The sequence below is a fragment of the Leptosomus discolor genome, chromosome 1, assembly GCF_034619465.1.
Source record: "Leptosomus discolor isolate bLepDis1 chromosome 1, bLepDis1.hap2, whole genome shotgun sequence".
Lineage (NCBI taxonomy): Eukaryota > Metazoa > Chordata > Aves > Leptosomiformes > Leptosomidae > Leptosomus > Leptosomus discolor.
Genome location: NC_141391.1, coordinates 85543532 through 85571226, shown reverse-complemented (window position 1 = coordinate 85571226; position 27695 = coordinate 85543532). Strand labels below are relative to the sequence as shown.

The following is a 27695-nucleotide window of genomic DNA, read 5'->3' as shown; positions in this document are numbered from 1 at the left end:
AGTAAATTCACCTTAAAAGGGAGACAATATGCTAATCTCTGTCCATTATTGCCAGGTCCAACTATTCAAAGATCAGTAGTTAAACGCCCTTGGCTCCTAAAACAGTGTCTACATACATATCAATTAGATAGAAATACCAGGGCTCTGTGTGTTGTTTTTTAAATGGTAGTTAGGTGCTTTTCGTTTACCTTCAGGGCTGTGAACCTCTAAAGTTCAAAATAGTAATGTTTACAACCAGACAGGCTAGTAACTTGTTTCTTTTTAAACAAGAAGAGCTAATGCTCAGATGAACATATGACTCTAGTTTTTTGGCAGTCTAAGATGGTCAATAAAATCACAGAAGCTGGCAACACTGCCCACACTGTCAGCAAGCCATGAACCAAGGGCAACAGTTCATCCACTGTTTTACTGAATGTCCCCTTCCATCAATGTTTTTCCAAGCAGCTACTAACAGCACCTCTCAAACAGTACAGCTTACGCTAGCATAAAACTAAAAAGATTAATAACTGTTAATTGCATTCAGGGACAACAACATTATTACAAATAAGATGAGGACAAAGTGCTCTATCTTCACTTGCATGCTTAGCACAAAGTGCACAGCCCATTGCATTTCTCTCATGCACATCTTTCACTTAAACGCAACGAAGGCCTCAGAGTACCCTCAGCTTCAATGTTTCGCTCATTCCCATTTTTCTGAGGCCAAAACCTGTTCCACAGTTACCCACTTTTTCCCCATGTCATGAAGTGACAAAGGGTCAGGAAACATCAAACTCTAATTTCAATGCAGATGAGGCAAGCAGTAGGATTACGTGCTTCTTTTTTACTGCAAAACACTGTCTCTTAATGCTTCAGCGTTTTGAGCATAAAACTGTTTCTCTGCTTGCAAAATAAAACAAAAATACAAAAAAAAAACCACCCAAGGGGAGGTCACACCATAGGCACAGAAATCTTTGGGACTGTACCACAGGTTGTGGAGTGGCCATACTGGTTCGCTATGTCTGTCCAACAACAGCAGACCTCTCAAGCATCTTCCTTCCCAACAAGTGGAAAAGCCCTGGGTCATGGAAAAGGGGATGCAGCCCAGAGACTACATCATTTGTCCGAAGAAGTGTCTCAGCCCTTGGCTCTGGCCTGCCACTCAGCAGACCTGCCTCTCATTAAAAGTCTCCTGTTAGGTGGCGTAACCCCAGCTACATCACAGCAATGCCCTTCCACTACACCCAACTATTTCCAGTACACATGGTCAGTCACAGGATGCTACTGAAATATGTATGAAATACAGGCCTGGCTGCTAGGAAGTAGCAGGCAGAAGTCAAGTGCAGGGGCTCAATGTAAGATAAGCACCTGTCTGCTCCAAGCTAGGCAGAAATCACACAGCGCTCTCAAACCACAGTTTCCAAAGCCAGCGTATTCAGGCTTTCTCCAAAGCAAATACATTTGTAGCTAGGAATTCCACATCTAGCAGCACTGCCCCTGGGATAAAAATAAGATAAACATGGTTCCTTTACCAAGCTTGGAGGATGTAACAAGGTACCAGTACTGGCAGGTAGCGCAGAATCATAGCACCAATTAGTTTGATGTTCTTACTCCTAAACTTAGCCATGCACACAATACAGAAAGGGGAAAAGTTAGCATCAATTTTCTCAGCAGTCCAGTACAAAACCATAACCATGGCAGTCTTTAAGAAGAAATGCCACCCAAAGGGGCCAGCTTCCAGAAAACAATGGCAATCCACACCAAACATATATGGCCCTGTGCTGAAAGGCTGCTGCAGAGCTTCCAAACCCCACAGAAGCTCAGTTCAAGTGAGCTTTAGGCCTGCACAAGGATGCAGCCCCATTCCCCATGCTTGTTGTTGTATTCCAAAATTGGCAACCAAGCCTTCCTCAACCATGAAAATTTGCAGACAATATCCTCACTCCCGCATAACTGCTTTGTGCAGCCTAACAGTCTCCCAAGCAAAATTACCCTTCAAGGGCAAAAAACTTCTTCTGCAACGCCCTCCCACATGTCTCCTGTCATCAAAGTGAGAAATACACACACACTGGTGACTGACTGACGGTGGCTATTCTGACATGAGATATGGAGTTCAGGCCATTCAGGCTCTAGACAAGCAATTCCTAACCGCATGCTGCAGCAGGCTGCCACATTAACATCACTAACATCACTTGCCTCCATGCCAAGTCAGGACACACACTTTCCCCCTGAAGTATCTCTTAAAATGTTTCAAAAGCCAGGTCACACTTAAGGAAATCTGCAGCAGGGCTAAAACCCCCCTTTACCCAGTTCTGCATCAATGCAGGGACAGGAACACAACTGTGAAAGAGTTAATCCTTCAAATGTGGGTATTTTTCTTCATTCTACCTTAGCTTAAATGGGGTAAAAGAAGGTAATTCGTCAGCACAGGTATATGCTAAGCCAAATCTACATGGTCTAAAGCATTTTTATCTCCAAATCATCCATTCCACAAAATTTGTTTTTCCACACTCTCACAGTTAAGGTGATTTGTTTGAGCTTAGGGTTTTTTTGTTTTGTTTTTAACATGAAAAATGCAAAATTGTAAAACTAAAGGTTTAGGAAGTCATTTATATGAAATAAAGTATCCCGCACTATTTTAATTTTCTTGCTGATACTCACGTGGGTTCCTCACAGCACATTTGTCAAACATTGCCCTCTACATTAAGGCTTTGGCAAGTATGATAAAATAAAAACACAGGCCCTATAAAACCATATTCACAGCACAAATTTACATTTACAGCACTTAATATTATTAATACAGAGGATAGTAACAGTAGGGTGCGTATGTTCTATGTTTTCCTCAGTTGCTGAAACTGTAGCAAGAGCACGTGATTGTGAACGTCTGAGGGCAAAGATGTAAACATTACCCCCTTTGATACAGATAGGAGGAGGCTTGTATGTACTGAGCTCAATAAGAAAATAAGAAAATGAAATAAGTAGCCCAGTTTCTCAAGAAAAGAAAGATAACACTGTTCGCAAGCTCAGTACCACTGATTAGCAGAATATACCCTCATTTACAGCTACTGTACAGCCTAGAAATACATTGGCAAGTTCCATAATTAGTGTCCTCTGTTATAAGGATAGAGTATACATTCATGTCAGAATGGAGGGGAGGAGAAGAGGGGTGGGGGAAGATACTGTTTCCATATAAAAGAAGCTACTGTGTTTCCGTGGCTCTCTGCAGACGGGTTCTGTAGGTGGCCATTTAAACAACAAAGGAAGTTCAAGGGTTCAAAACAGATTTCTGCTGCTTAATACCCAGAAATCTGCATTTTTAAACTCAGTCTCCCTGCTGTGCAATTATGTATGAATTTAAGAATAGTCGTTTTCTTACAAGAGGCTGTGTTGTGCAAGTGGGAGACAAAATCAGGTCACTCAATCATGAGAAGTAAATTTCCCCCCACCAGCCTTTGTCCTCCAGAGAGAGACAAAGAGGGAAAGGCAGATTTTATTCCCTCCTCAGACTAGTCAATTTCTAATCATATCCTTTGGAGTTTTGAATACCCCTTCCCTTCCCCTTCAGACCCTGGGACTAACATGGGAACCTAATTAAACCTTAAGTAGTGCTGTGTAAAGACCAACACTGTGTTAAGATTTGACTGAAGGAAAAGATCAGCCAAGGCTGCCTCTGTAAAATATAAATTCCCTGTTTAAAACAAGTCACCTGCTCTCTCTGAGACTTCTGTGTCTATTCCAATCTCCTTCTCTTTCTCTCATCTGCCTTTGAAGACTTCATTTAAAGTTTTTTCTTTCCTCTGATTTTACATATCCACTCAGTGTGTTCACAATGGTCCATATGCATTGGAGGTCATGCCCTTTCAGAGGAAAAAGCCCAGAGAAGAAGAGACTAATCCAAATTGCTGTGCTTTGCCCCATTCCTCACCTTAGGACCCCTCAAACTACCAGCGCAAATTCCTCCAATTCCACCAAGGCTTTGCACAAGCAAGAGAATCCACAGCAGCAAAGCCTGACCCAGGATGCAGCCTCCCTCACCCACCACCCTGTGATGAACACCCACATACAGAACAGGAATATTTTACAACTCTCCAGAGACGGAAACAACCTGTCTCCTGGTGTTCGACCAGAATTTAGTATTAGTAAACACTGAGACAAAATTTCTATTCCTAAAACCAACTGATTTATCATATGCTTTCACAGAGAAACCAGTAACTAGGGTTAAGGCTTTTGCCAGAAAGATGTGGCAGTACGTCAAGCCTCAACCATATGGCTACACATGTTTTTCATTTGCTCCCAAACATTATCTTCTGCGTGATCCTGAACATAAAAAGGTGTTTGGTAGAGCCAGCCTGGGAAGAAATTACTTTCTCAACTACCTTGGAGGAGGTTACTCTGAAACCAGGAGGCAACAACTGCTTCTATAGGAAAGATATGACCCAGGTCCATCATATATCCATTATATACAGCAGTTCTGCTCTGTAAATCATTCAGTTACACAGCACAAATTCAGGGCGTGCTGTCACTGTCTCACACAGGTTGGTTCTCCCATGGCTCCCAAAGTGTCTTATTTGCTTTATGAGCATTCATTTTCTAGTTTCTATATTAAAACTACACTATGTAATATCAGGCATTTCTATGTATTAGGCATTTTAAAAAATACCTATTTTCAGTGACCAAATGTCAACAGCAACTATACTTTGTTAATTAAAGTCTATTTGCAAAATAAATTGATGCTGTACACTAGAGGTTACAAAGCTCATTCTGTTCAGTTCCAACACACGCAATATACTACATTAGATCAAAAAGGAAAAACAAATCAGAAAATGTGTTTTCCTGCTCTGATTCTCTAACATAGCCCACAGTTTCAACCCTGACCCAGTGTAGTCAGTGCTGAAGAGCTGTGGACTAATTCATGGTTAGTGAGTCAAGCAAGAAAATCAATCACTGGATCACAGTAGTACCCTTTATCTGCAAATGAGAAAAAGCCTGGGTTTTGCCCTTTCTTTCCATATACAACAAAACACAAATGGCTGCAAAGAATCTTGAAAGAGAAATTGAAATGTGTGAATAAATCTAACAACTGAAGATATTACAATTTAATATATGGATGGATAGAAAATTAACATGCGTGTACGTATCCATGGATGTTAGAAATTACAGATAAGGTTGCCATGCTCAAACTGTGTTAAAGACCACTGTCAGACAAGCTGCATGCTTTCCCAGCTTCCCAGTTCTTTGCCTTGCTGGGGTCACAAGGCTATTTTTGGGGAGAGCAGAGAAAGTAAAGGGAAGGAGCATTTTGAAAACAATCTTTTTTTTTCCCCTGATTTGACAATTTTCTGTCTGGAAGAGGCACTAGTGCGTGGCCTACTGAAAACAACCTTTTCCTTCACTAATTTTCTTCCTAATTTATGAAGGAAGGATTTTTCTGCCTGCACAAGGCAGGTATCACAGACTATGTTCAGAGGGAAGAGAGATCTCAGGTAGCCACAGAAGAGCTATTCAACATCTGTGTATGACTTCCGAAATAAGAGCAAACTCCTACACCACAGGCCCAACTGCTGCTTCTTCAGCAAAGTCCCTCCAACACTAGCCGAGGACCTGCATAACAACTTCTCTCTGTAACCTTCATCCTCCAAGCACTTAGCAAGCCTCATTTTTCTCTGAATGCATTTCAAGGTCTCCTCTTCTCCACCCCTCAAAGTGCACTTGGGAAGCTTTTCTACCAGCCCATTTTTGTAAGAAAACGAAAGTTACTCCCCAGCTATGTATCCATCCTTTCCCATGTGCTATTTCCTACTCTTGTTGTACCCAGTGGCCCCCCAGCAACGAGGGGGCCTCACAGGTCAGATGGAGGCACGGCACAAATGAGGGGACTAAAAACTTAAGCCCTGCCAAACCTACCCTAGCTTGGGGACTGCAGCACAAACACGCATCTCCACACACAGAATCAGCAACATTCGGCTGGGCATATAAACCCTGTGGTGGAGCCAGCACTGCCAAAGCCAGAGGCAGGGACAGCCTGAAGGTTAAGGGATGCATCAGCTGTGCTAGAGGCAGCTCAAGGAAGGAAATGGTAAAGTGAGGTGAGAAACTGGACCCAGCCAGGCCCAGGACTCACTCAAAGCTGTTTCACGTGAGGCATGTGACTGCAAAAAGATCGGGAACTATTAGATGGAAAAACAAAAAGCAAGCCCAGCTTTAGGAGTTCAGATGATAAATCCTTCCAGATGGGACCCGTGCACCACTGTTCTTTCTGTCCGATCTCCTGTTACAAAGGACTGAAGCCACAAAATTGCTCTCAGATCCCACGCATCTATAGTAAACTAGCTCCTCTTTGAATTAGCTTTCAGCAGGTATTAAAAGGAAGGGATTTCTCTTTCAGCCTTTGTTAGTATTTTCATCCCATCTTGGAATTTGTCTATCATTTTTTTATCTTTTGATTTAGAAAAGTTAATAAAGATTGATGGTCTCCCTGAGGAAAAACAGGTGAGGAGACAGCACAAGTTGGATTATATCATCCCAGTAAATCTTCCTTTCAAAACAAACACAGCTTTCTCCCCTTGCAAAACGCTGCTCTTTAAAGACCGTACTTTGTTTTTTAATAAAGAAAAAAAAATCTTTCAGCTGCGTTAATGATTAGCAAATGGATATGGCAGCTAACCAAGATGCTCAGGCCTGCAGCTTTAGTCATTTATCAGATTAATACATATAAATGAAGGATTCTGTAGTCTTCACTTACAATGTCTGAAGTCATCGGGATTAGATGACACAGTGAGGAAAGGCTGCAGCACTGAGCCCAGAGAGACAGGGATGATGGAGAGAGAAACTGAGGAGAAAGGAGCTCCCAGAACACATACACATAAGGACACTGCTGTCTGCAGCCTCCTTTGAGTGGTGAATGATACAGAGAAATAAAAGAAGAGTTCCAGAAACAGCTTATAGAAATAATCAGTGGCATGAAAAGATCTACAGATGGAAAGAAACTGAAGAGGTCTGATGTGTTTAATTTAGATATAAGGGCACATGAAAGAGGTACACAAAGTAATGAACAGCACAGAGAAAGAACTCCAGGATTCTTTAATCATCCAGCTTTGTAATGCAAGAACAAGTGGGTATTCAGAGAAATGAAACCAATTCCAGAGAGTTCCCAGGCAATACACAGGTAACCTGCAGAGCTGTTTGCCATGTTTCATCACTGAGGCCAAGAATTTAGGAAAAATTAAAAAAAAACAACACAAAAACACCCCCACACACCCCCCCACTCCCCCCACCCCCAGTCAATTAATAGTAGCATGTGCAATGACAACATATAGAGTGAAAAAAAAGAACACATAAGAAACTGATGCTTCAAGGGACCTGTCAAAACCAAGCCTTCCTTCTGTAGGACAAGGCTCCATGTGTGGGCTGTTGTTACTAGCTTTTACTGCAGTACTTCCTACACTTTGCTCGAGCCATCTGGTACCAGCCATGACTTTTCCGATTCAAACTATTTTCCTGAGTATTTGAGGATTGCCATGAGGCTCATAGTAGAAAGAATACTCTTTATCCCTCCAAGCCCTCTCCCTGTGCTACCTCAGCCTACCTCATCAACCCAAGCCTGTGATGGCAGAGACCCTGGGCTGCTCCCACCACTGTTACAGCAGGAACACTAGTATTGCTGTATGGTTGTTTCCATGGCCCTGGAACACCTCCACGGAGGCAAATCATCCCCCCTCCAGCAGCAGCAAGGCTGAACACGACATCCCCAACTGGCTGTCACCCTCAGGCATTTTCACAGCTACTGGAGGGGGTGTGCAATGGAAACAGCTCCCCAGCTTTTCTTAACAGCTGATAAAATGGAGAAACTAATGTAGGTCTCCTGCCACGGACCACAGCTGCGGAGTCCTCCTCAAGTGTAGAAGCAATTAAAAAAGAGTCCAGCTAGACAGAGGGCCAGTGGTCTGGGCTCATTTCCACAGTTGAAAAGAAAGCCAGGTTCTCCCCAGGGCAATGGGCAGAGGAGTAAATCCTGCACCATATCAGTACCCGGGTGGCAGGGAGCACGGGGCAGAAGGGGCACCCTTGGTACAATTCAGGCCATAAGCAATGGGTCAGCTTTTGCCTCCAGAGGGCAGAAAAACGTAAATGGAAATGGTCCAGCTTGCTGTGACTGCTCTGCATGCTCTCTCCTTTTAGTGAGCTCCCTCAGAGAGGGAAAGCAAGAAAAAAAAAACCCAGAAGTGATTCATGAGGGCGTGAAGCTTTGTCTGCCTGAATAATGAACTAACGGTTGGCCTTGCTGACAGCCCCGCGTCCTTTTACAATCTCATCAGTCTGCGCTTTGTTCTCAGGCCCCGCTCAGCCATCAGCTGAGGAAGTTCATCTGTCTCAGCAGTATGTAGTAATGATAGCAAGGGTTAAATACCACTTACAATGGAGGTACAAAAGGCTGGTATAATTTTATATGAGGCTGGACAGTTGGTTTGTATAATTCCAGTTTCCACAGAGCATTTTCTTGCCAGTGCATCCCCTCAAAAAAACCAAACTTTTCCCCGAGAGTTAATTCTCTCACTGGAGAATGCCAGCACAGCTCAAATTATCAGTGAGACAATCCAAAGATAAGTTCGCTGTCAAACTCAGACCCGGGCTAAGTCTTCAAGAGAAAAACTCTTATAAAAGTCCTTACCATGAAATCATTTAAGGACAGCGTAGAAAGTTTGTTTTGTGTCTACCTTGTTGGGTTTTTTTTCCCAAAAATCCTTAATGCTTTACATTTCTAAGAGATCTGAAATAAGAACATCTGTTTTTAAATAATCTCAGTGCTGCTTTGGAGTTTCTACAGTGCACAAGGACACAATCAGCTGCTTTTTATTAACTTATTTGTTTGTGCAGCAGCATCGGTGAATGTTCATCCATTCATCGCTGCACATCAAGCAACTGGGGCAGATCCAGTAGCAGGAGTGTTCAGTGCTTGCTAATTCTGGTACATCAGCACTAACTAGTAGCTGAGTCATGCTTGCCTTGCCTGAGCAGGCACTTATTGAACACAAACACACACAGAGTTGCTTACTGAATCCTCTTTCCTCCGCGTTTCAACAGTCAAAAGTGATCTGAAAATCTAAGTCAACAGCAAGGCATTCAAGGCGCAGCTGAATCCTCCTTCCCCTTACTCCTCCGTCTCTAAGATTCTCCCAAATTATGGAAAAATGCCCTTTTCCAGGGATACCCCTGCAACATGAGTATAGGATGGAGCTGATCCATGAGGACAGATTTTACACTGCCATGCACAGCTTTGTGAAGCTTTGAAATACCATCCTAGAAGCTCTTGTGATTTCTCGCAGAGTGTGAACTAACAGTGCCTGATTGCCAAAGACCTAAGGGGAGGGGGCAGAGCAAAGCAGAGTTCCAGTTTGATAACATGCTGTGTGCTCCTCACCTCACTACTTGAAGCCTTTGGAACATGACCCTTCTCTTGAGGATGGACAGAGGATACTGGGTATAACTATAACTATCCAATCCACAGGTCGACAGGGCAGGAGCAATACCAAGACCTGCGGGTGCAGGGTGTGCCACAGCAGCCCACAAGGACCAAAAATGAACAGTCTCATCGCTTCAATAATGTGCATGTTACCACAAAGGCAGAAAGCCCCTTTACTGCGCTCGGTCTGACTGACAGCCTGCTAAAGGCAAGTGGGGTCTGTCTTCTCTGCAAGCCTTCCTAATGGCTCAGAGCAGCGGAACTGGTGCCTATGCTCTTAGAGGTTAAATTAAAAAGTGTGGTCCTTGAAGCTTTTAATCATGGCACCTCAAGCTCTTAAATGCTTCAAAGACTGGATTATAGAGGTGTACACAAAAGAACTAGAAAATCCCAGAGTCCAGTCTGATCTCTGCAACTATATATTCTGTAACTACCCCTTTGGCAGCACTATCCTATCTGATATGACTTTGACTCTTTACAGTGACTGGATGTGGACAAGCTGCTTGGCTGCCATGAAGATGCTGTGCGTGATGGAGTGATGGGGTGTTTCAGTGAAAGGCAGGTCTCAATTTGTCCTACAGTGCCTGATGATCTTACAAGCATGCATTAAAAGCAGTTTTGAAATGTCTGGACCAAAGCACTATTGCTGTACGTGCTGGAAACAAAAGCACCTTGTAATCATGCCACAAACTGAGAAATTTTATAGCAAGCCTTCTCCTCTATCAATCTCCCACTGTAAATCCAAGAATGGGGATCTCCACCTCCACTAAAATGAACAAAGCCATAGATCTGGGTTTAAAAGTTAAGGGGGATCTAATTACACTTTACAAGCCACCTGCAGATCTTGAGTAAACTACTATTTAATTGAATCATTCTTCTGAAATTTTCTCTGAAGAAAGAAGCTGGCTCATTATGGTTTCTTTGATCCTTTCCAACACAAGCAACTATATGAAGAAAGCAATTTTCCTTCCCCGTGTCCTCTCCTATTTGTTTCCCGTAGCATCGGCCAGCTCCAGCAGGCAGTCCCTGCTTGTGCCATAACACTGCTTATCCTGCTCACAATCTCTTTTAAAGACACTGCAGTTCTGATTAAATGCCATCAGCACTACTAATGAGGCAGGTCTACTGTTATGGTTGGGTAAGTTAAAATAATTTCTAACATCTACTCAGGCACAGCAAAGAACTACCACGTTAAGACACTGCTTGTGAATTCCCCAGCCTCTACTAGCATTTTGGAAAAGGGCTGACTCCTAATACACCCTGCTCTGGCCACATCCCCTCAGGAATCCCCATCAAACTTGATGTTCCCCCAGATTCTTTTATGCTGGAGCATCTCCTTCTTGAGAGATTTCATACTTATATGATCATTTAAATGTTTTTCTGCAGGTGAGTGGTATCTACACTGCCTCTACTGTGCTTGTGAGCTATTGAGGAAAAGGAAATATTAGTTTAATAACGCACTAAGGTGATGGTAACAAAAGCAAAGCTACAGCTTTCCACAACATTAGATTTACTATATTAAGCTTTTAATACTGCAAGAGATTAACAGTGACAGATTCTGTTGTAGACTAGCAAAAGCTATTGCAATTCTTGCAACTTTCACATTAATCACATTTAAACATGCTGCTAACAGATGGGCATCATGGAGCGCTAGGTCTCTCCCAAGCCAGTACTAACAAAAAGCACGTCTAGGAGATCTTGTGGCTTCTACAGTTCAGAGAGATTATATATATGCAGGCACTTCATTATTGTTTTTGTTGTACATTATCTATGATTATCAGAAAAGCTCAAGTTAAACAGCTGATAGACTTCAGCATACGTGAGTGGGAAGGGAAAGGGAGGGAGACAGAAAGAATCAAAACAATACCACCCACACAAAGTTCCTCTAAGTCCACATTTCACATGCATGATCATGATTTTTCCACTACACAGGGAAAGCCTTAGATTCTGCACTGCAAGTTTTTTCCTCTGACACTACTAGCTGCACAAACCTTTTCCCAAAGCCCAGATGCAAGCCCAAGCTGTGAAAAGTGTGCTGCCAGACACTAGCCTGGCTGGACAGAGAATGACAATCTGTCCTCCCCTTTCATTAGTGCAGATGTCAAGCTCAGGTGGCCCTTTCCGACTGAAGTTGGGAGAGCACCTGAAGAGAACCGCAGTGTTAGCGCTCAGCAGCCAGATAGAGCATAGAAGACGTTCATCAAACTTCCCAGCACCGTTTTTTAATTAAACCAAGTCCCAAGGTACAACCCCATCTTTACATGACTGTAATTAACCAAGACACATTGTCTGTAATGTAAGAAAGCTCAATCTCCTCTATAAGCCAGGCCTCAAAATAAAGATTGCCAACTGCAAATTTAGCTGAACCTAAGGTTAGTCCTCACAGGACAAGAGCTGCAGTTCTCTGTAACAAGAAATCCTGCTTGCTGAAGGAAGACTTGAGAATCCCACATGGGGGTACTGACTTCATCAGGAAGAATGACATGGCCCCTGGAAGCGTTTGCCCACGAAGGACAGTAGCACTCTTGATGTGGAAGGGTCTCGGCCTCACAAATTGCTTGTCATTTACAAAGCAGCTCTGCGGACGTACATTACCTATCACCACACAACCCAGCTCATCCTCAGTGCCTGTGTGATATCACCTGAGAAGAAAGGATGGGCTGTCACCTCGACACAGAGCTGGGGAACAGAGGCCTACAGAGCCCGCCGTGGTACCTACTTCACAGCATGACATTTACAGAAGTTAAGGGACTCATGAAATCTAGAAACTTTCTCTGCTCAACAGTGACAGACTGACTCACCTTTGAATGGGATGGATGCCCCAAAGTTCAGAGTGCTAAAACTTGGTGACCAGAATCCCAATAACAACCTTTGCCCAAACTCCCATGAGAAGTCAGCGGATGGATCAAGGACTCCTAAGCACTAATATTTTAGCCACCAGGCCCTCCTCCTCCTCAGCTCCAACCTGCAGAGCTGAACATCCTCAGCCCACTCAGGAGGGACTCAGCACCTGGATGGGTCTGGTTCTCCTCAGCACATCTACCAGCCATTTACAGATAGCAGCTGAGTCCACCTAAAAGCTGCCTGCTATGTTTTCTCATAAATGAAATGGTGCACACATGGCCCATCAGCAGAAAAATAAGCAGAAAAAACACTGTCATTCCCATGCCACTTTCCAAACTGTCAGGAGGCCATGCGCCCTGCAGGGACAGATCCAGGCAGGGCTGCCTCTGAAGAGGGTGAGGTCCTGCAGCTATAGCCCATCAGGAGTTTCTTCCAAACCATATCACACCCCATGATACACAGTGCTTGCTCAGGACAGAAGAAATAAACTCCTGTCTGGACAGTTAGATGGCAATTCAATCTTTAAGCTAAGACCTATACTGTAAGACTTATTTCAAGGGCTGCAGTGGTGTTGAAAACATTTCACAGGCTCCATCCTGACCAAGCACAGCTCCCTGTGAGCAAGTTTCAGCGTTACTCAGCCTGTAGCACCCTGCTCTTACACACGCCATCATGCCTACAAAGCACACAAAGGAATTCACATGATAGAAAACTTCCCTGGCAGTGAAAAAGCAGACCCTGGTCTCTGAATACCCTCCTGACGTGGCTCTTCTCACAGCTTCTCCAAGGATAACATGCATTCTCCTTCTTTTCTCGTTTTTTTTCCCCAATCATGTCCCTACTACGCATATGCAACGCCATCCACAGTAACATTATGGAAAAATGACTACCCTAACTTTAATGTTTCTTCAGCAGAAATGGAGAGCAAAGCAGAGGAGGTTACTTAGGGACCAGCAGAAAAATAATCTTTTGATGTAGCTTGTTCAGGACAAGCCTGACCCTCAGATTCAGGCATGCTGGATGTACAGACCAGAAGCATCCAAGCTATTTTAAACAAGCCATGCTGTGTAGTACAGTTTCTACACACACTTCTTCAGTGAGCGGTCTTTCAGGAATGACAGAGACTGCTTCCTCACCCACCCCCTTCCCACTGCTGACTCCTCTCCCACACACCGACACTGTCCTGCCAGAGGCTGCGCACAGCACCCAGGCAGGGCAGCATGAGCTGCCTGCCAACATTATGCATGGGAACATGTTGCCTTGGAAAGCAGCTAGGTTGTAAAGAGGAAGCCGAAGAGAAAATCAGCCACTCATCCCCAAAGTTTCTAAGTGGCATGTCAAGGAAGGGGAGAAGGGGAGGTGGGAGACACAATTTGCTTGCTATAAATGGCATACGAAAGCAGGAAGGAAAGTGGCTGCAGGATGGCAGACAGATCTCTGGTGTGGTTTCCTGGTCAGTACGAAACCAGGCTTCTCAGACCCCAAACTCACAATGAAAACTGCAGAGCCACGTTCCTGTGTCTACAATGCGCTTGGGCAGTGGGGCTGAACTGGCATGGGGCTTTCAGGGAGCGGGCGTTCACATGACACTCACAACTGACCACCACAACTCCAAAGCACAGGAGAAAAAAAGCTGCACAGGTTTGAAAGAAAAATTCAGGTGGGCTTCCACAAGCCCTGCAAGGTTGTAAAATGTTCCTCTAGTGCTATCAGGACACAAAGTAGTAGAGAGTGCTCGGTATTATGCAGATGAAAATATTATTGGTATATAATTTAACATCCTCACACCCAAGGAATATGATCTGAAAGAAAAACAACTACTTCGACACAGCAGATGTATCTTGGATGAAGACATATTGAAGTATTGGCCAAAGTTTGACTCAGTGAGCTCCAGCCTTCGATACTAGAGCACTTAATTATGTTATCCAGCATTTAGCTCTAGGGTTCTGTCCATCTGGCTCATGCCACTAGAATCAAGAAACTACAGAAGAGCAGGCTGCAGCAAAAAAGGTCAGTATGTGCCAACTTCTGTAGAGACATATTTAACAAGCCCAAGGTTGGACTGTCTCAAAAGGGAACAAAGGCAGGGGAGACATCGCTGCAATAATAAACACAACACATTCCTTCAGTGAATCTGCAAACTACACTGTAGACTTGTACCACTTCACCTTTCACTTACCCATCTGTTCTCTCAGAAGAATTAATTTCATGAACTTGGCTGAGCTTTTCTACATTTTAATTTTATTTTTCAGTCCTTGCTATAATATAGCAGGGGAAATTAATTCAAAAGCAATGACTTTACTCTTGCAAGTACAACCAAACAGCATAATTCCCACATCCCCAAGCAAGACGTACCTCACTTCCGGGGCAGGATCACCCATTACATCCAGCAGAAGAGTTTCCAACAATACCATCACAACCTCTCAAGTTCAAACTAATCTTCCACTGTGAAAGGGAGGGGATGGAAAGGAAGTGAACTTAACCACAAGATGCTTTTGGATGAAGACACAAAGTCAAAACAAGGAAAGAACAAGAGGCATCAATTACCTTCAATTTTTACCTTTGTAATGAGAGCTGTAGCAACAAGTATTTTCTCCCTTGTTTGACCTGGTTGCTGCTAATGCAGCTGCAAAATTCTTCTCCCCTTTATTAAGCTTTTCTAATCTCAGTGACCAATATTATCTTGTCCAATCTTTCCACTGGTCTTCCTCCTTTATCTAGTTGTGTGTTTATGTATATAGATGTATAAAAGGTGTTCTTCTTCTAGTGGCACACAGAATTTTGAGGAAGAAGATGCTATCTAAGCCTCTTCTATTTCAACTATGGTTTATAAAGGTCTGCACAAAACTGGGCTCATTTATCTATTTCATGGTAGCAGAACCTCTTGGTCTCACAGTCCAAGATGCTGCTTCAGAGATCAGACCTACAGTCAAACACGAAACAAAATTCCAGAAAGGAAATAAATAATCACCCCGAGCTGCGATATTTTGCAGCTCCCTCTCATTTCCTTTAACAGATTACCATTCTGCTGGGTTCTTCAGTACAGCATTCAGGAACAAGCAGATACATGAAAAATACTTCTAATCTAATGTGTGTTAAGCTCCACTTGGACAATTTCATAAATAAATAGCTACATTATAGCTGCCAAAGGTAGCTGTAAACCATTCACTCATTTACAGACCCAGCACTCCTCAAACAGCGGTGCTCATTTCCATACCATACCTGTAGGCAGATGATTTTACCATTGGACCTGATCTAGAATTGCCCTGTAAATTTTGCACATATTGACAGAGGTCCCTAAAAGAGTTGGCAGTGCAAGCTGGGTAAATACCGCGGGTTGGCCTTTAAACAGGCAGCCAAGTGTTAACTCTGAGCACAGGTCCAGCCTGCTTTGGCCTCTTCCCTCCTCCTCTGTCTGACACGAGCAGTCAGCCTCATCTGTGGTCAACCCATGGTCAAGGCTGCCATCCTAGCTCACCTCCCAAGTGCTCCAGCTAGCTTCCTTCAAACAGATTTGGTCCAGAGCAACGTGGTGCACGGTTCACGTGGCTGGCAACCGGGCATCTGTTTGTACAACACGGCTATCTTACCACAGCCCCACTGCCTTGCTGCACGGGAATGGGTTGCACAGATGGCTGGTAGCAGATATATTGTTGCCTGGGTAGCCCCATGCTCCAGGCAGTGGCCCAACCCCACAGCCCTATCCTGGACATGTCGGCTGGCCCAGGAGTGAGCAAAAATGAAACTGGAGACATCTGCATGCGGACTAGCATTGCTTTGCCACCCCGGCTTAAAAAGGGACTGCCTGTGGGCTCCAGGAACCGATTCACAGCAGCAAACAGTGATGGAGAATTAACAGTAAATCTTCAGGTGAGCCTCCTAGTCTTCATTAGGAGGATTTTGTCCAAAACGCAGCTCATCCAACCTCTATCTAGGCATCAAGGATGAATCAAGCCTATAGCAGCTGTAACAGAGGCCAAAAAATATTGCTGAAGTCATGAAGTAGTGATACTTATTTTAGGCTATTAGCAGAGTAATGACAAGATGATTGCTACAAAATACACTTCAGCTAGAGTGCAATTTGAAAGTAAAGGAACTTAAAACCAGTGATTTTAATGTGCTAGGCACACTGGATGCATTTACAATATCTATTAAAAGCAGGTTTATGTTTGGGGGAGGGGGTTAATTAAATCTTAGCAGGTTATCAGTAGTTCATTAACTGAACAAGACAGCATCACATTAAAGATAATCAATGGGGAATAAACCACAGTTGTAAAAATTAATACTGTTCATTCTCACAATGAGGGGGGTTTGACTTTGCCATTAAGACAGAGTTAAAAGTGTAGCTGCATCCACCTGCGAAATTGTCATGAAAAGAGGAGCAAAGGATGGGATGACCCAAAAAGAAAGTAATTCAAGGCATAAGTTTCCCAAAAAAAGACTAAAATTGAAAAGAAATAATCAGTAATTCTAGAGAGGAAAGAGGAATACGAACAAGCAGTTTTGCAAGCAGCGGAACTAATGAAGCCTGGTTTTCTCCAGCTTTTATGTCATGCAAAGGACTGACTTTCACATTGAAGAAAATGTGAGCTCCAACTGGAGCACTGTTTTTTATTGGGTTGGAACATTTATACGGGATTCTTTCCCCAGTGGATTTTCTTGTGTCTAATAAAGAACAAGCCATTCCTTCAAATGCAGCACGAATAGTCCATTCTCTCCTTTACCTGGCAACCTCTTTTATGATTTCTACACCATGGCAATGTAGTTGAAATTGTTGCTGAGTAACAGACATAAAATTTCTGAATGGCTGGTGTGAGATACACAGGCATGCCCACCCCCTCCCCTGCTATACATGCACAGAGTGTGCGATTCCTTAATACTTGTTTTGATAAAAAACCAAAAATGGCGTTGTCAGAATAATCCATCCTACGGGGAAAATTTAACTTTGGCAGGCTAACTGTGTGCAAGACTTCAGGCAATTTGCTGCAGAGTCGAATACTTCAGGTTCCTGCAGCGATACTTGTTGCAGAGGGAACAGAGTTGATATGGGAGGGGAGGTGGGATCTCTTCAGCATGCTGAGATAGGAGCCTCTGTGATGGTGTTAACTGCTGCGGTACAGGAAGGCCAGGGGAGCTGTGTTTAGCACAGCCCAAAGCAGCAGAAGCTGTGCTGTGCAGCCAGAAGAGGTTTTGGATAAGCGTGAGAAATCCATCCCCCCAAAATAGGAGGGAAAAAAAAGAAAAGGAAAAAAAAAAAAAAAAAAAAAAAAAAAAAAAAAAAAGATGCTTGCGTCTAAAACTTGGACTGTGCAGGGCTATGCAGCTTCCAGTGTAAGAGCTGAGCATGTGAAAGTCAGTGGTCAACCCACGATAGATGTTCTTCTTTTTGAGAAATGAATTCATATACATCTCTTGACTATCCTCCTGTCCACAACACTTCACCAAAAGCTGCTCCACCAAAGAAAAGACCATGCCTATGCCAAGAACTGGCCCTCTTTTTCCTGCAAGTACATAAACAAAGCTTTCATGAAGAAGAAAAAAGAGCTGGGTAGTACCAGCTCTTTGGACCCACTCCGATTTGCATGATAAGTATTTAATCACAATTATTCTCTCATTTCACTTAAAATTAAATCGCCCCATATCATATCTCACTAAATACTGGATGCAGTGAAACATGTATGCCATTTTACAAAAAGTTTGCCTGGCAGCATCACAGCAAGTTACTGCTGCTTATTCTGAGCTTCATCATCAATAAGGTCTGATCTCTGCAATTACATGCAGTCATAGACCATCTGAAGAGAACAACACTTGGTAATACCTTCTGTGGAAGGAAAAAAAAAAAATCAGGCAACATTGAGCACGCACAGAGAGCCCTGTTTTGCCTTAAAAGCAATTCAAAGCCTGTGGACACAGAGGAATTTTTCAATGCACCCTGAATATTTCACTCCTAAAAATGGCCTGATTTGCAGCCACTGATACACACATCTTCAAGGAGAAGGATTAGCACCTTTTCCCCCTAACTCGCCCTCTGTCCAGGTCAACTTAAAGGTCTTTTCAAACATTGTCAAGCTAACAAAAAAAAACTTCGAGAAGGCAGGGGGAAAAGCTGCAGACTCCTGAACAAGCTATGCATATTTATAGCACAAACACACCGCCCTATGCTCATTCTCCTTAATCACATGCACACGCTAGCAAGACGGCTCCTCCAAACTTTCTCAGGGACTCGGTCTGAGTGGCTATAGTTCAAAGTCCAACTGCCCTGGCAGCTGAAAAGAAAGAGAAAACCATGGTGGCTTTGTAACAATTACAGTGATCCTATTAAAAAAAAAAAAAAAAAAATGTCATTCTCCACTGGGACTTAACGTGGCAGTGCCACGCAGTATTCACTGAATCCAGCAGCATTTCAAGCACACAGCTCCTGGTGTAATTAAACCACAGGCTTAATTAGGTTCCCATCACTATTGCTTTCTTCCTGCCTTCAGCCAAGAAGGTATAAGAAAAGATTGTCCAATACAGATACTGCAATTTAAAGTCTTGAGTTAAGAACACAGTGGGTGTATATCTGTTATAAAATCTACCCTAAAAACATGCCAGTTGTTAAACTAAGCAGTGCATTAGAAGCAGTTAGATATAATGAGAATGTAAATGGAAAGTATTCTAGGGAGATATTTCAGCTAAAAACAGCACATGCTGTATGCTATCTTTTATTTTAATCATGCTCTAAGCCCTGCCTTTTTGAACTTTTTATAAATTCTGCTATCTCCCTTTGCAGTTACTTACATATTGGTATATAAATTCAAAGACGAGAAGCAATTAGGAATGAAGCGAAGACTCCCTCTCTTGATGCTAATACATCAAAGGAAGTGAAAAAACCTTCCCCCCGCATACACACTGGGTAACACAGAGAGTTTTTGCTCTTCACAGCCTAATAGCTCAAGTAGTTCCTATCGAGAGTCTGATGTCAGCCTCCGATTACATGGAGATGCCGAGTGATTGGAAAGAGCAGCTTTTGAAAATCCCAGCTCTCTGACTCAGAAGACCACACAACCCTGCCACGACGCTTTTAAAATGCATATGTGTATTACTCACATCAGCTGGTCGTATTTTTTCCCCCACTTTGGGCATCGTAATATTGCTTTTAAGAGTTCCCTGGGGGTCTCTGCTTGATTTGGGTACAACACGTCTAGGCATGTGTGAAGGAAATGTGTCAGATTAGGGGCCTTTTTAAACAGTCAGCACTCCCCTGCACTTGATCTCTTTTGCTATGCAGTTTGGAGAAAGGAAGAGCCAGGTGCTGCCTTTAAATGGCCATACTTAAGAAGCCTGCCCTTGACAGAACGAAGGAGAAGTTGGGACTGGCTCATGCCAGGGAGCAGTAAAGGCCAGCTTCCCCTCTTTTCTCGCCACCTTTGCGCTTCTCTGCCAGACCAGCCATAATCTGAGCCTTGACACTGAAGTCACAGAACAGGTAAACCTACGTAAGTAATGTCAACAAAACCTGATTCTGCTCATCCAGAACAGCAGTTGAGCGGCACTGTTACACTGGATATTTATATTTGCTTCCTGCAAGTCCTTCCCTCAGTCCAAGGACATTTGAGAACCATGCAAGAGTTTTTTGGAAACACTCCAGGCCCTTCATCTTTCATAAAGAGAAACTACCATCTTTTATGCATGTGAATCAACAGGTGAACGACCTCCCCATGCCCTCAGTAAGTTATCAGAGCCTGCTTATTTCTTAATCTCCCCATCTCTCCTGTATCAGCAGGGGAACTAACCCAAAGTAGGAATGACTCCATTGATTTCACTGGAACACTCATCTTATGTTTCCATATGAACACATACATTAAATTATAAAGGCTCTTAAATAGAAGCATTGAGTTTTAAAGGGGCTGTGGGAAGTATTTCTGTTAAGCCGTTAGATCCACAGTAAGTGTAAGTCGCTTACAGGCCTGATTCTATTCTCTCTGAAGTTTTACTCCTGTGTAAAGGAGACCTCATTGGTCTTAAAGGAGTTAAGCCATTTCCACCAGGATTTCTAATAAACACACTGAAAACCCTTGCTTGGCTCTTGAGCATGAGCCAGAAAGAAGTTCCACTAATGATTATGAGATGACACAGCTATACAGCTGCAGTGAGGTGGGAATCCAGCTTTGAATATTCTTGGGTATCAGGTCTTTGGACTGGCAGGCTCTCCATCTAGCAACAAAATCCCCAAACAGTTCAAATCTGTTCCATTAGTTTAAGTATTATTTGTGGAATGAAAAGCAAGGAACCGTAGAATAGGCAAAAGCCTTCTATGCTACACCGATGGAAGACCAAGTAAATGAGATTCAGCTAAACTCACAAAGATTTACATCTATGTAACAGGGAATGGCTTTGGAGGAAAACCACCGCTGTCTGCTATTCATTTGTCACCAGCCCGTGCCAGGTAAAGGCTAGTGAGTCTACCTGAGCACCGGATTCTCAGAGACTTTCCGCTGAGAGTCTCACTGATCTCAGTGGGACAAAGGATTTTACACTGTTTTTATCTGCAAAGAGGCCAGAGTCTGCTTTCCACAAGCCAACATTACTGAAAGTGACAACTTCCAAAGCATTACATCCCTGCCAAAGCCACCTGGCAAATTCCATCCAGTTACCCGTATTAAATGGATGAGAAAAAAATCTCAAGGCCAGCCTCTGAATGATCATGTTCTTGTGTAAAGGGTCTTCTATCGCTATTCTGTAAACAAAGATAAGGGATCTTTCTCCTAAATGACAGTACTCTAAGCTAATGGTGTTCTAGCTAATGTTATGGTAAGGTGGGGATGGGATCCTTCTGTAAGCAGGTTTTTCTTCCTTTGTTCCTTTGTTGTTCTGACAGCAGTAAAGGTAAGCAGGAAAGTCGATGCTTTGGCATCCTGATCCTTTCGACTCTGCTAACTTGCCGTCAACCCTCTGCATTTAGAAGAAGCCAAGCACTGAGGAAATTCTCCAACTTTCCCACACCCACAACTTGGGTTATTTGCATTCATGGGCAAACTATAGTCAAGTGCACCAGAGAAGCGAGTTCTCTAACACAGACGAGTATGCAGCAACCAGCACACCACCAAAAAACACACCAGGAAAGTAAAGGCAAAAGCCTTTCTCCCTCTCCAAAACGACAGGTGAAGAGAATGCGTCATTCCGTTTAGGCAGCTGCAGGACATGAAGCTGAAGGCGATGGATTACTACATCCAGCGTACACCTCTGTTTTTCTTTGGAGGTTTTATTCTGCACCCAATGAGGATTTCCCAATTAATATGATTTCAACGTACAAAGGGAGCTCTGAATACATCCTTGTGCCTCATGTCCCCAGGCTACATTAGCATGTACCTCTGAACATGTAACTACCCTTACACTTAGATATGCTTATACACTATGAAGCACTACCACACAGAGTCCAGGGAAGCTAGAAATCTGTTCTGATTTGTCTCCAGCAGTATCCAACATATTTTTATGTAAATGTATCCAACCCATGGAGATCTACAGTTGTGCCTCAACACAACAGAAAAGCCATACAATGAAAATGGCACTTTAAATTCTCTAGGATTTTGTGGAGTTGCAATAAAGTGCAACACTTATCTACCCAACTTGCACTTGCTTCTTTTTCTTTTCAAGATGGCACCTACCCTTAAGGTCTTATGTACCTGCCTGAAGATCTCTGCAAGGATGCTCACCAACACTTAGCCTGGGACAGCCTTATGATGCTACCATATCCTGAGAAAGAAGCATTAAAGTTTCTAGATTCCATTTCAGCAGCAATTGAGACTTCAGCATGTTAAGTCAAATACATTATCTCATGAGCTTTGGGTCCAACATATGTTTTGTAAAAACAGTAGGATCGTGGCAGAAGGCACATAAAAACCTTACAATTGATTAAACATTTCCCTGCAGTGCTCAAAACCCAAACAGAAGAGCATTATATCAGTGTGTAAAAAAACGAAACAGAACAAATAATTAAAAAACAAACAAACAAACAAACAAAACAAAAAACCAAACAGAATCAAAACAGCACAATGAAAGAGACCAGAAGCAAAAGTGAAACTAGCCAGACTGTTTTCAGTAGCCGTCTTCAATCAAACAGAATAAATTAATGCAGGGCCTAAAAAGATAAAGAATCAGTTCACAGCTGTCTTTTTTATCTCAATACTGACACTTCAGGGAAGAAGAAAAACCTATAGGGGACCTCACTGCAGAGATCCAGGGGCCTCTGAAGCATAGAGTAACACAGGAGATCCCCGCACTTCTAAGCAGCTGTATCACTAACTGCAAGCACGTAGGAAAACCGGGAATGGAAAAGTGGAGCAATGAAGATACAGCAGGCAACCGCTGGAAACGACACAGCTTTTAGCTTCTGGTAACTCACTGATGCTCTCAGAAAAAAAGCCTGGAATGTGTGGAATTTTCTGGGATGCCAGGGTGCAAAGAGGATCTCGTTAACTAGGGCTTTCAAAATCTGCTGCCCCGTCACTGCTGATTATTTAGAAAGCAAGATGGCTTACATCATCAGTTTCTGAAAAGTACAATATTCCACTTAGACTGCCAGATCTGTAGTCTCCTAGACTGAGAAATCATCTTTCTAAACAATAACGGAGGCACCGAGTCCGAAGTCTATACACAAATCCAGCACTTCTACATTTCTGTATTATCAAGATAATCAAGCACCTAATAATAGACCTGGGCAGTGCCACACTGCTCAGTTCTCTTGCTGGTAATAAGGAAACTCTAAGCAACAGCCAGACTGACAACAATCGTATCATTCCCACATGGGTCTGCTTTAGAGGCAGACCCTGGAGCTGCTCATGATGAAAAGCAGTAAAGTACTTAGAGTGGCAGAAGGGCAAAGTAGTTAGTTCAGGAGCTGAGCAGGAAAACATTTCTCACCCTTGTTTCTCTTCCAGTCAGTGGGTGGGAAAGGATTCATATTTGCAAGAGGCTAGCTGGTCAGAGGCTTATAAGAAAGATGAAAGAACAAGCAGCATCTGTGAAGGCAGAGGCGAGGGACCTTGAGTTTTTGAAGATGACCTGCTTGAGACTGCCCAGAATCAGTCCTTTATTATGCCTAACAAGATTTGCCAATCACCCGTTCTGAACAGTGGCAAAACCAAAAGAGCAACACATAGGTAAACACCTTTACCAGCAGCTCAGCAGAAGAGTTTCAGTCCTTTTCTTAAAGCAAAGCATACCCAGTCTTGCAAATGTTCACCACTTCAGTAGCAACAGAGCTGACAATGTTAACGCCTCATGAAAATGACAGCAGCAGCGAGAAGCATTGCTAGTAAAATGCCGGTTTTAATTAATATCAATTTTCTGTTAATATTCCCTGAACCCAGCATAGGTGTTCTATTTGAATACAACAATACATAATTTTCAATACAAAACACAACATTACTATGCAAAACCATACGATATGCTATTTTCAAGAGAGCTCCTTTCCTCCTCCCCTTCCCCTCGGTACCATCTCTGCAATTTCCAAGGAATGGCATTCTGGGCAAGGGATGGGGATAGAGGAGCTCCTCTAAGCACTTGCTCCAGTATCTCCCAAGATGGTGTTTAGCCCATTATTTCCTTTTCCTCACTCAGCCTGTGCCTTCATAAGGGATTCTTAGAATCCAGCTGGCTGACGAGGCATGGAGAAAAAGGCCTTCCAATGTCACAGCTCAGTATCTAGGGCATGTCTGGTAGCGTTACTCTCAAATTCCTGTGCTGCAATTGGTGTTAGAACATCAAGAATACCTCACTGTGGCAAGGTAGCCTAGTAGTTTTACATCGAGTACTTAAAAAACCTGTGGTTGGGCTGCACTGCCATGGTGCTAACATACCAGTACACAGTGTCTCGGTCAATGCGTCAAGTAGCCCAGCACCTCCAGGCTCCTGGTATGCAACAAGTTCAATGTGACCATTACAGTCATGCCAGGGGTGCAGTGGCTGCATGCCTGTCACCAACTTGTTCCTTGTGGTGCGAGTCCAAACCTCCAGCCAGTTCCGAGTTATTCTTAGATGTGTCATTTGGGCTGGACAGCCAAAAGGCAGCCCAGAGGCCACCTCATCATTCCACGTTTGCCACAGGAGGTAGAAGTCAGTATGCCTTAATGTGATGCTGGTAAGGTCCTGAACAGACCTGTGTCCACCTGCGATTGCTCTCTTGGTTTCAAAACAACTGGGTGCAGTGACATGAGTGTGATGCTGTCAGGAGTGAATTGTGTAGGCACTTCATGCTTAAAACAAACATTAGCACAGTCTTGCTGAAAGTAATAATGACGGAGGACGTGTCAGCCCAGAAAGGGCTATCATTATACACTACAGCAAAGATAGGCAGTTTCCTGCCAGGCAGTTTTATCTGGCCCTTGGGAACGCTGAGCAGTCTGGAAGCCACAGGGAGGTGTTGCTGTGGATATGTACGGATTTGGGGAAGGTGAGGAGAAGATGCACAGAACGATGCAGTTCAGCTCCACGTCCCAGTTGAGATGTTCAGACACAGCACTACGCAAACGCAGCTGTGCTGGTCCGACACTGGATGGGGATTAAAAGCAGACGGAGCACCCACAGAAGCTGACGGCTCATGCACATTGGGTCGGTGCAGAGACTTTCACCTTTAAAGCACATGGGGCACAGCGCTGCACAGAGAGAAGCAATGAGGACTGGGCAATGTGCCTTTGAGCAGCTGTACAGCTGGAGGCAAGGCACACACCTACTGGAGGATGGGTAGTGGCAAAGCCCAGCACTGTGGAGGAGCCCTTGGCTGGCCAGACTGAGGGACATCTGCAGCTCTATCAGCGGCACTGCACTGTACATTGCACCGTACACAGGGGGAAGAGGAACAGCAGGTGGACCCAGGGAAGATCATGACCAAAGCCTATCCCCTCCTAAAGAGAAGACTTAAAAGAAAACAGAAGAACACCAAAGAAGCGGTTTCTGCATTTATCATCACAGGGGTAAAGCCAGACTCTCTAATTAAGCGCATGACATAACTGTGCTGTAATATCAAGGTTAGGCACCGTGATTTGCAAACAAGCTGCACTTGCACAATCCAGAAAGAAAAAAGCCATACGGATTAGAAAGGCTAAGCTCTGCTCTCACTTACATTAGTGTATACCCACAGTTACTCAGCTCAAAAGACTTACAGATGAGAATGTGATACAAGGAGTTTCATTTCCTCAGACAGTTCCCTCACTGCATCGGCCAAGCCTCCTTCTCACCGCAGTTTCCAATCACAGCCCAGCACTCTGCTCTGATTACACACTCGTCCTGAAACCACAGAAAGCCTCCCTCGGTCTGATCTACAGTTGATGTATATTAATACATCACCAGCAAAGTCACTCTACAGCTGCCAACGATGTAGTTTAAATACCGCTGAATACTTAAGGCTTGATTCTGTTAATCAGTACAGCTTTGCCGATCCTCGAAGAGTTACTTACATTCCACACTGCTCCAAAGGGGAGGAAACCCAGAACACAATTTTTTTAAAATGTCACGTTCATTAAAAACACGTAGAAGAGGGCATTCTCTCATTTACTCCAGTGTAAATTCACTTCACTGTGCTCACTGGAGGTACTCAGGATTCAGAGGGTAACAGCAGAAGGCAAAAAGTAAGCCAAATTCCCTTTTGAAGCTATTGCCTTTCCTAAACCAGATTAAGAGGACAGGATCGACACCCATCTCTGCTATTCCGGACTTCCAATCCACAGCCCTACCTATGACAAAAATACATATTCACAAGCATTTGGGAAGCGTATGCCCCAGTGAGAGTACAAATTCATTACACCGCTGTGAACACGAGCCATATTCAGCAGAAATCAGCAGCTGTTAGGACTACGGAGCCTGTCACCGCTTTTATAGTTTGGGTGGAGAAGAAGCAGGATTAAAGCATTTAGTGCTCATAACACAAGTCGCATATTGCCTTGATCTTTTTCCTTCCCTCTCCCCTCCCTCTCTCCCCCCCCCCCGCTCACCCCCCCCCCCCCCCCGGCTCTTCAGGGCCGCTCTTTAAACAGAGTCATTAACCAAACTTCCTTATTTGATAGCCCCGAAAGTTGGCTAACGACGAAGCAGCTTTATTATTTCTAGTTAAGAGCTTAAAATTTCCACCGGGAAGTCAGAGACACTCCTAAGGGGAAGACAAATCTGTCCGGGAAGGCGGACAGGCCGGTAACGGGAGAAAACCCAAAGATGTCCGGGGACGGGTGTTCATCCCCATCCTCACCACCCCCGGGGCCCCGCAAACAAACCTCGGCCCCCTCCCTGGCCAAACCCTTGGCTGCAGAAGATGCGCCCCGAGAGCCCCGCCAGCCAGCTCCTTATGTAAGGCACAAACCACTGACATCATCATCCCTCCCGCCGGCATCGCCGCGGCGCCCAGCGGCGCCCACCGACCCGGCCCGACCCCCGTCCGCCCGGTACGGCACGGCACGGCACGGCACGGCCCCTTTCCCACCCCGCCGCCGGGGCTCCCTTCGCACCGGCTCCGGCCCCAAACTTTGCAGGGCGGGTTACCGGGGCACGGCTTCCCCCGCCGGGCGCCCCGGGCTGCGGTGCGCCCCATCCCGCGGTGCGCCCCATCCCGCGGTACTTACGCACTGCCTCCTGCTTGGGGTCGAGGCCGCGCACAGCCCCTTGGAGGCCCGCGATGCGGCCGTGGAGCGCCCGGACGCGGCGGTGGGTGCCCTGGATGTCAGCCTCGACCTCCTGGAAGAGGGTGCAGGCGTGCCGGGCCACGTCGGAGAGCTGCCGGAGGATCCGCGACAGGGCCACGTTGCTGACCGAGCAGAGGTCCAGCACCATCAGCACCGCCGCCGATTCCCTCTCCCCTCCGCCGGTCGCCTCCGCGCCCTCGCCCGTCGTCCCCGGCTCCTCCGGCGGCGGGTCCCGCGGCGGCGGCGGCGGCTCCGCGCCCCAGCTCTCCTCCAGCACGGAGGCGGCGGGCTGTCGCCGGCACAGCCGCTGCGGCTCCACGGTCCGCTTGGCGAAGGGCATGGCCGAGCCCTCGGCCGGGGCTCTCCCGGGCTCCCGCGGGCACTGGCGGGGATCGCTGCCCTCCTCTCCCTCCTCCTCCTCCTCCTCCTCCTCCTCGCCGCCGCCGCCGCCGCCGCTCCTTGCCCCGCCGCCGTCACTCGCGGGCGGCCGCCGGCGGGCGGCTCATCGCCTCGCTCCCTCCCTGCGCGGGGCTCCCGGGCTGCGGAGCGGCCGCCGCGCCGCCCAGCATCCGCCGCCGCTGCTGCCGCCGCCGCCGCCGCGGGGAGCCGGGGCGCATCCGCGCCGCCTCGCTCGCTCTCTCGCACGCCGTCCCGCTCCGGCGGCGGGTGTGAAGGGGAGGGGGGGGCGGGGGGTGTCGAAAACCCGGAGAGAGGAATCCCGCGGCCGCGAGGAGGAGCGAGCCGCCGAGGCGAGCGGCGGGGCG

At 45.1% G+C, this 27695-nt stretch overlaps 1 protein-coding gene across 1 annotated transcript in view; it reads right to left on the bottom strand.

Annotated features, from left to right (window-relative positions):
• NHS (NHS actin remodeling regulator) overlaps positions 1-27271 on the bottom strand; it is a 258373-nt gene extending 231102 nt beyond the window's left edge. Inside the window, exon 1 of the mRNA XM_086464561.1 lies at positions 26872-27271. Coding sequence (XP_086320687.1) covers positions 26872-27271 — 400 coding nt within the window. The remainder of the gene's footprint in view (positions 1-26871) is intronic.
• Between the last annotated feature and the right edge of the window lie 424 nt (positions 27272-27695).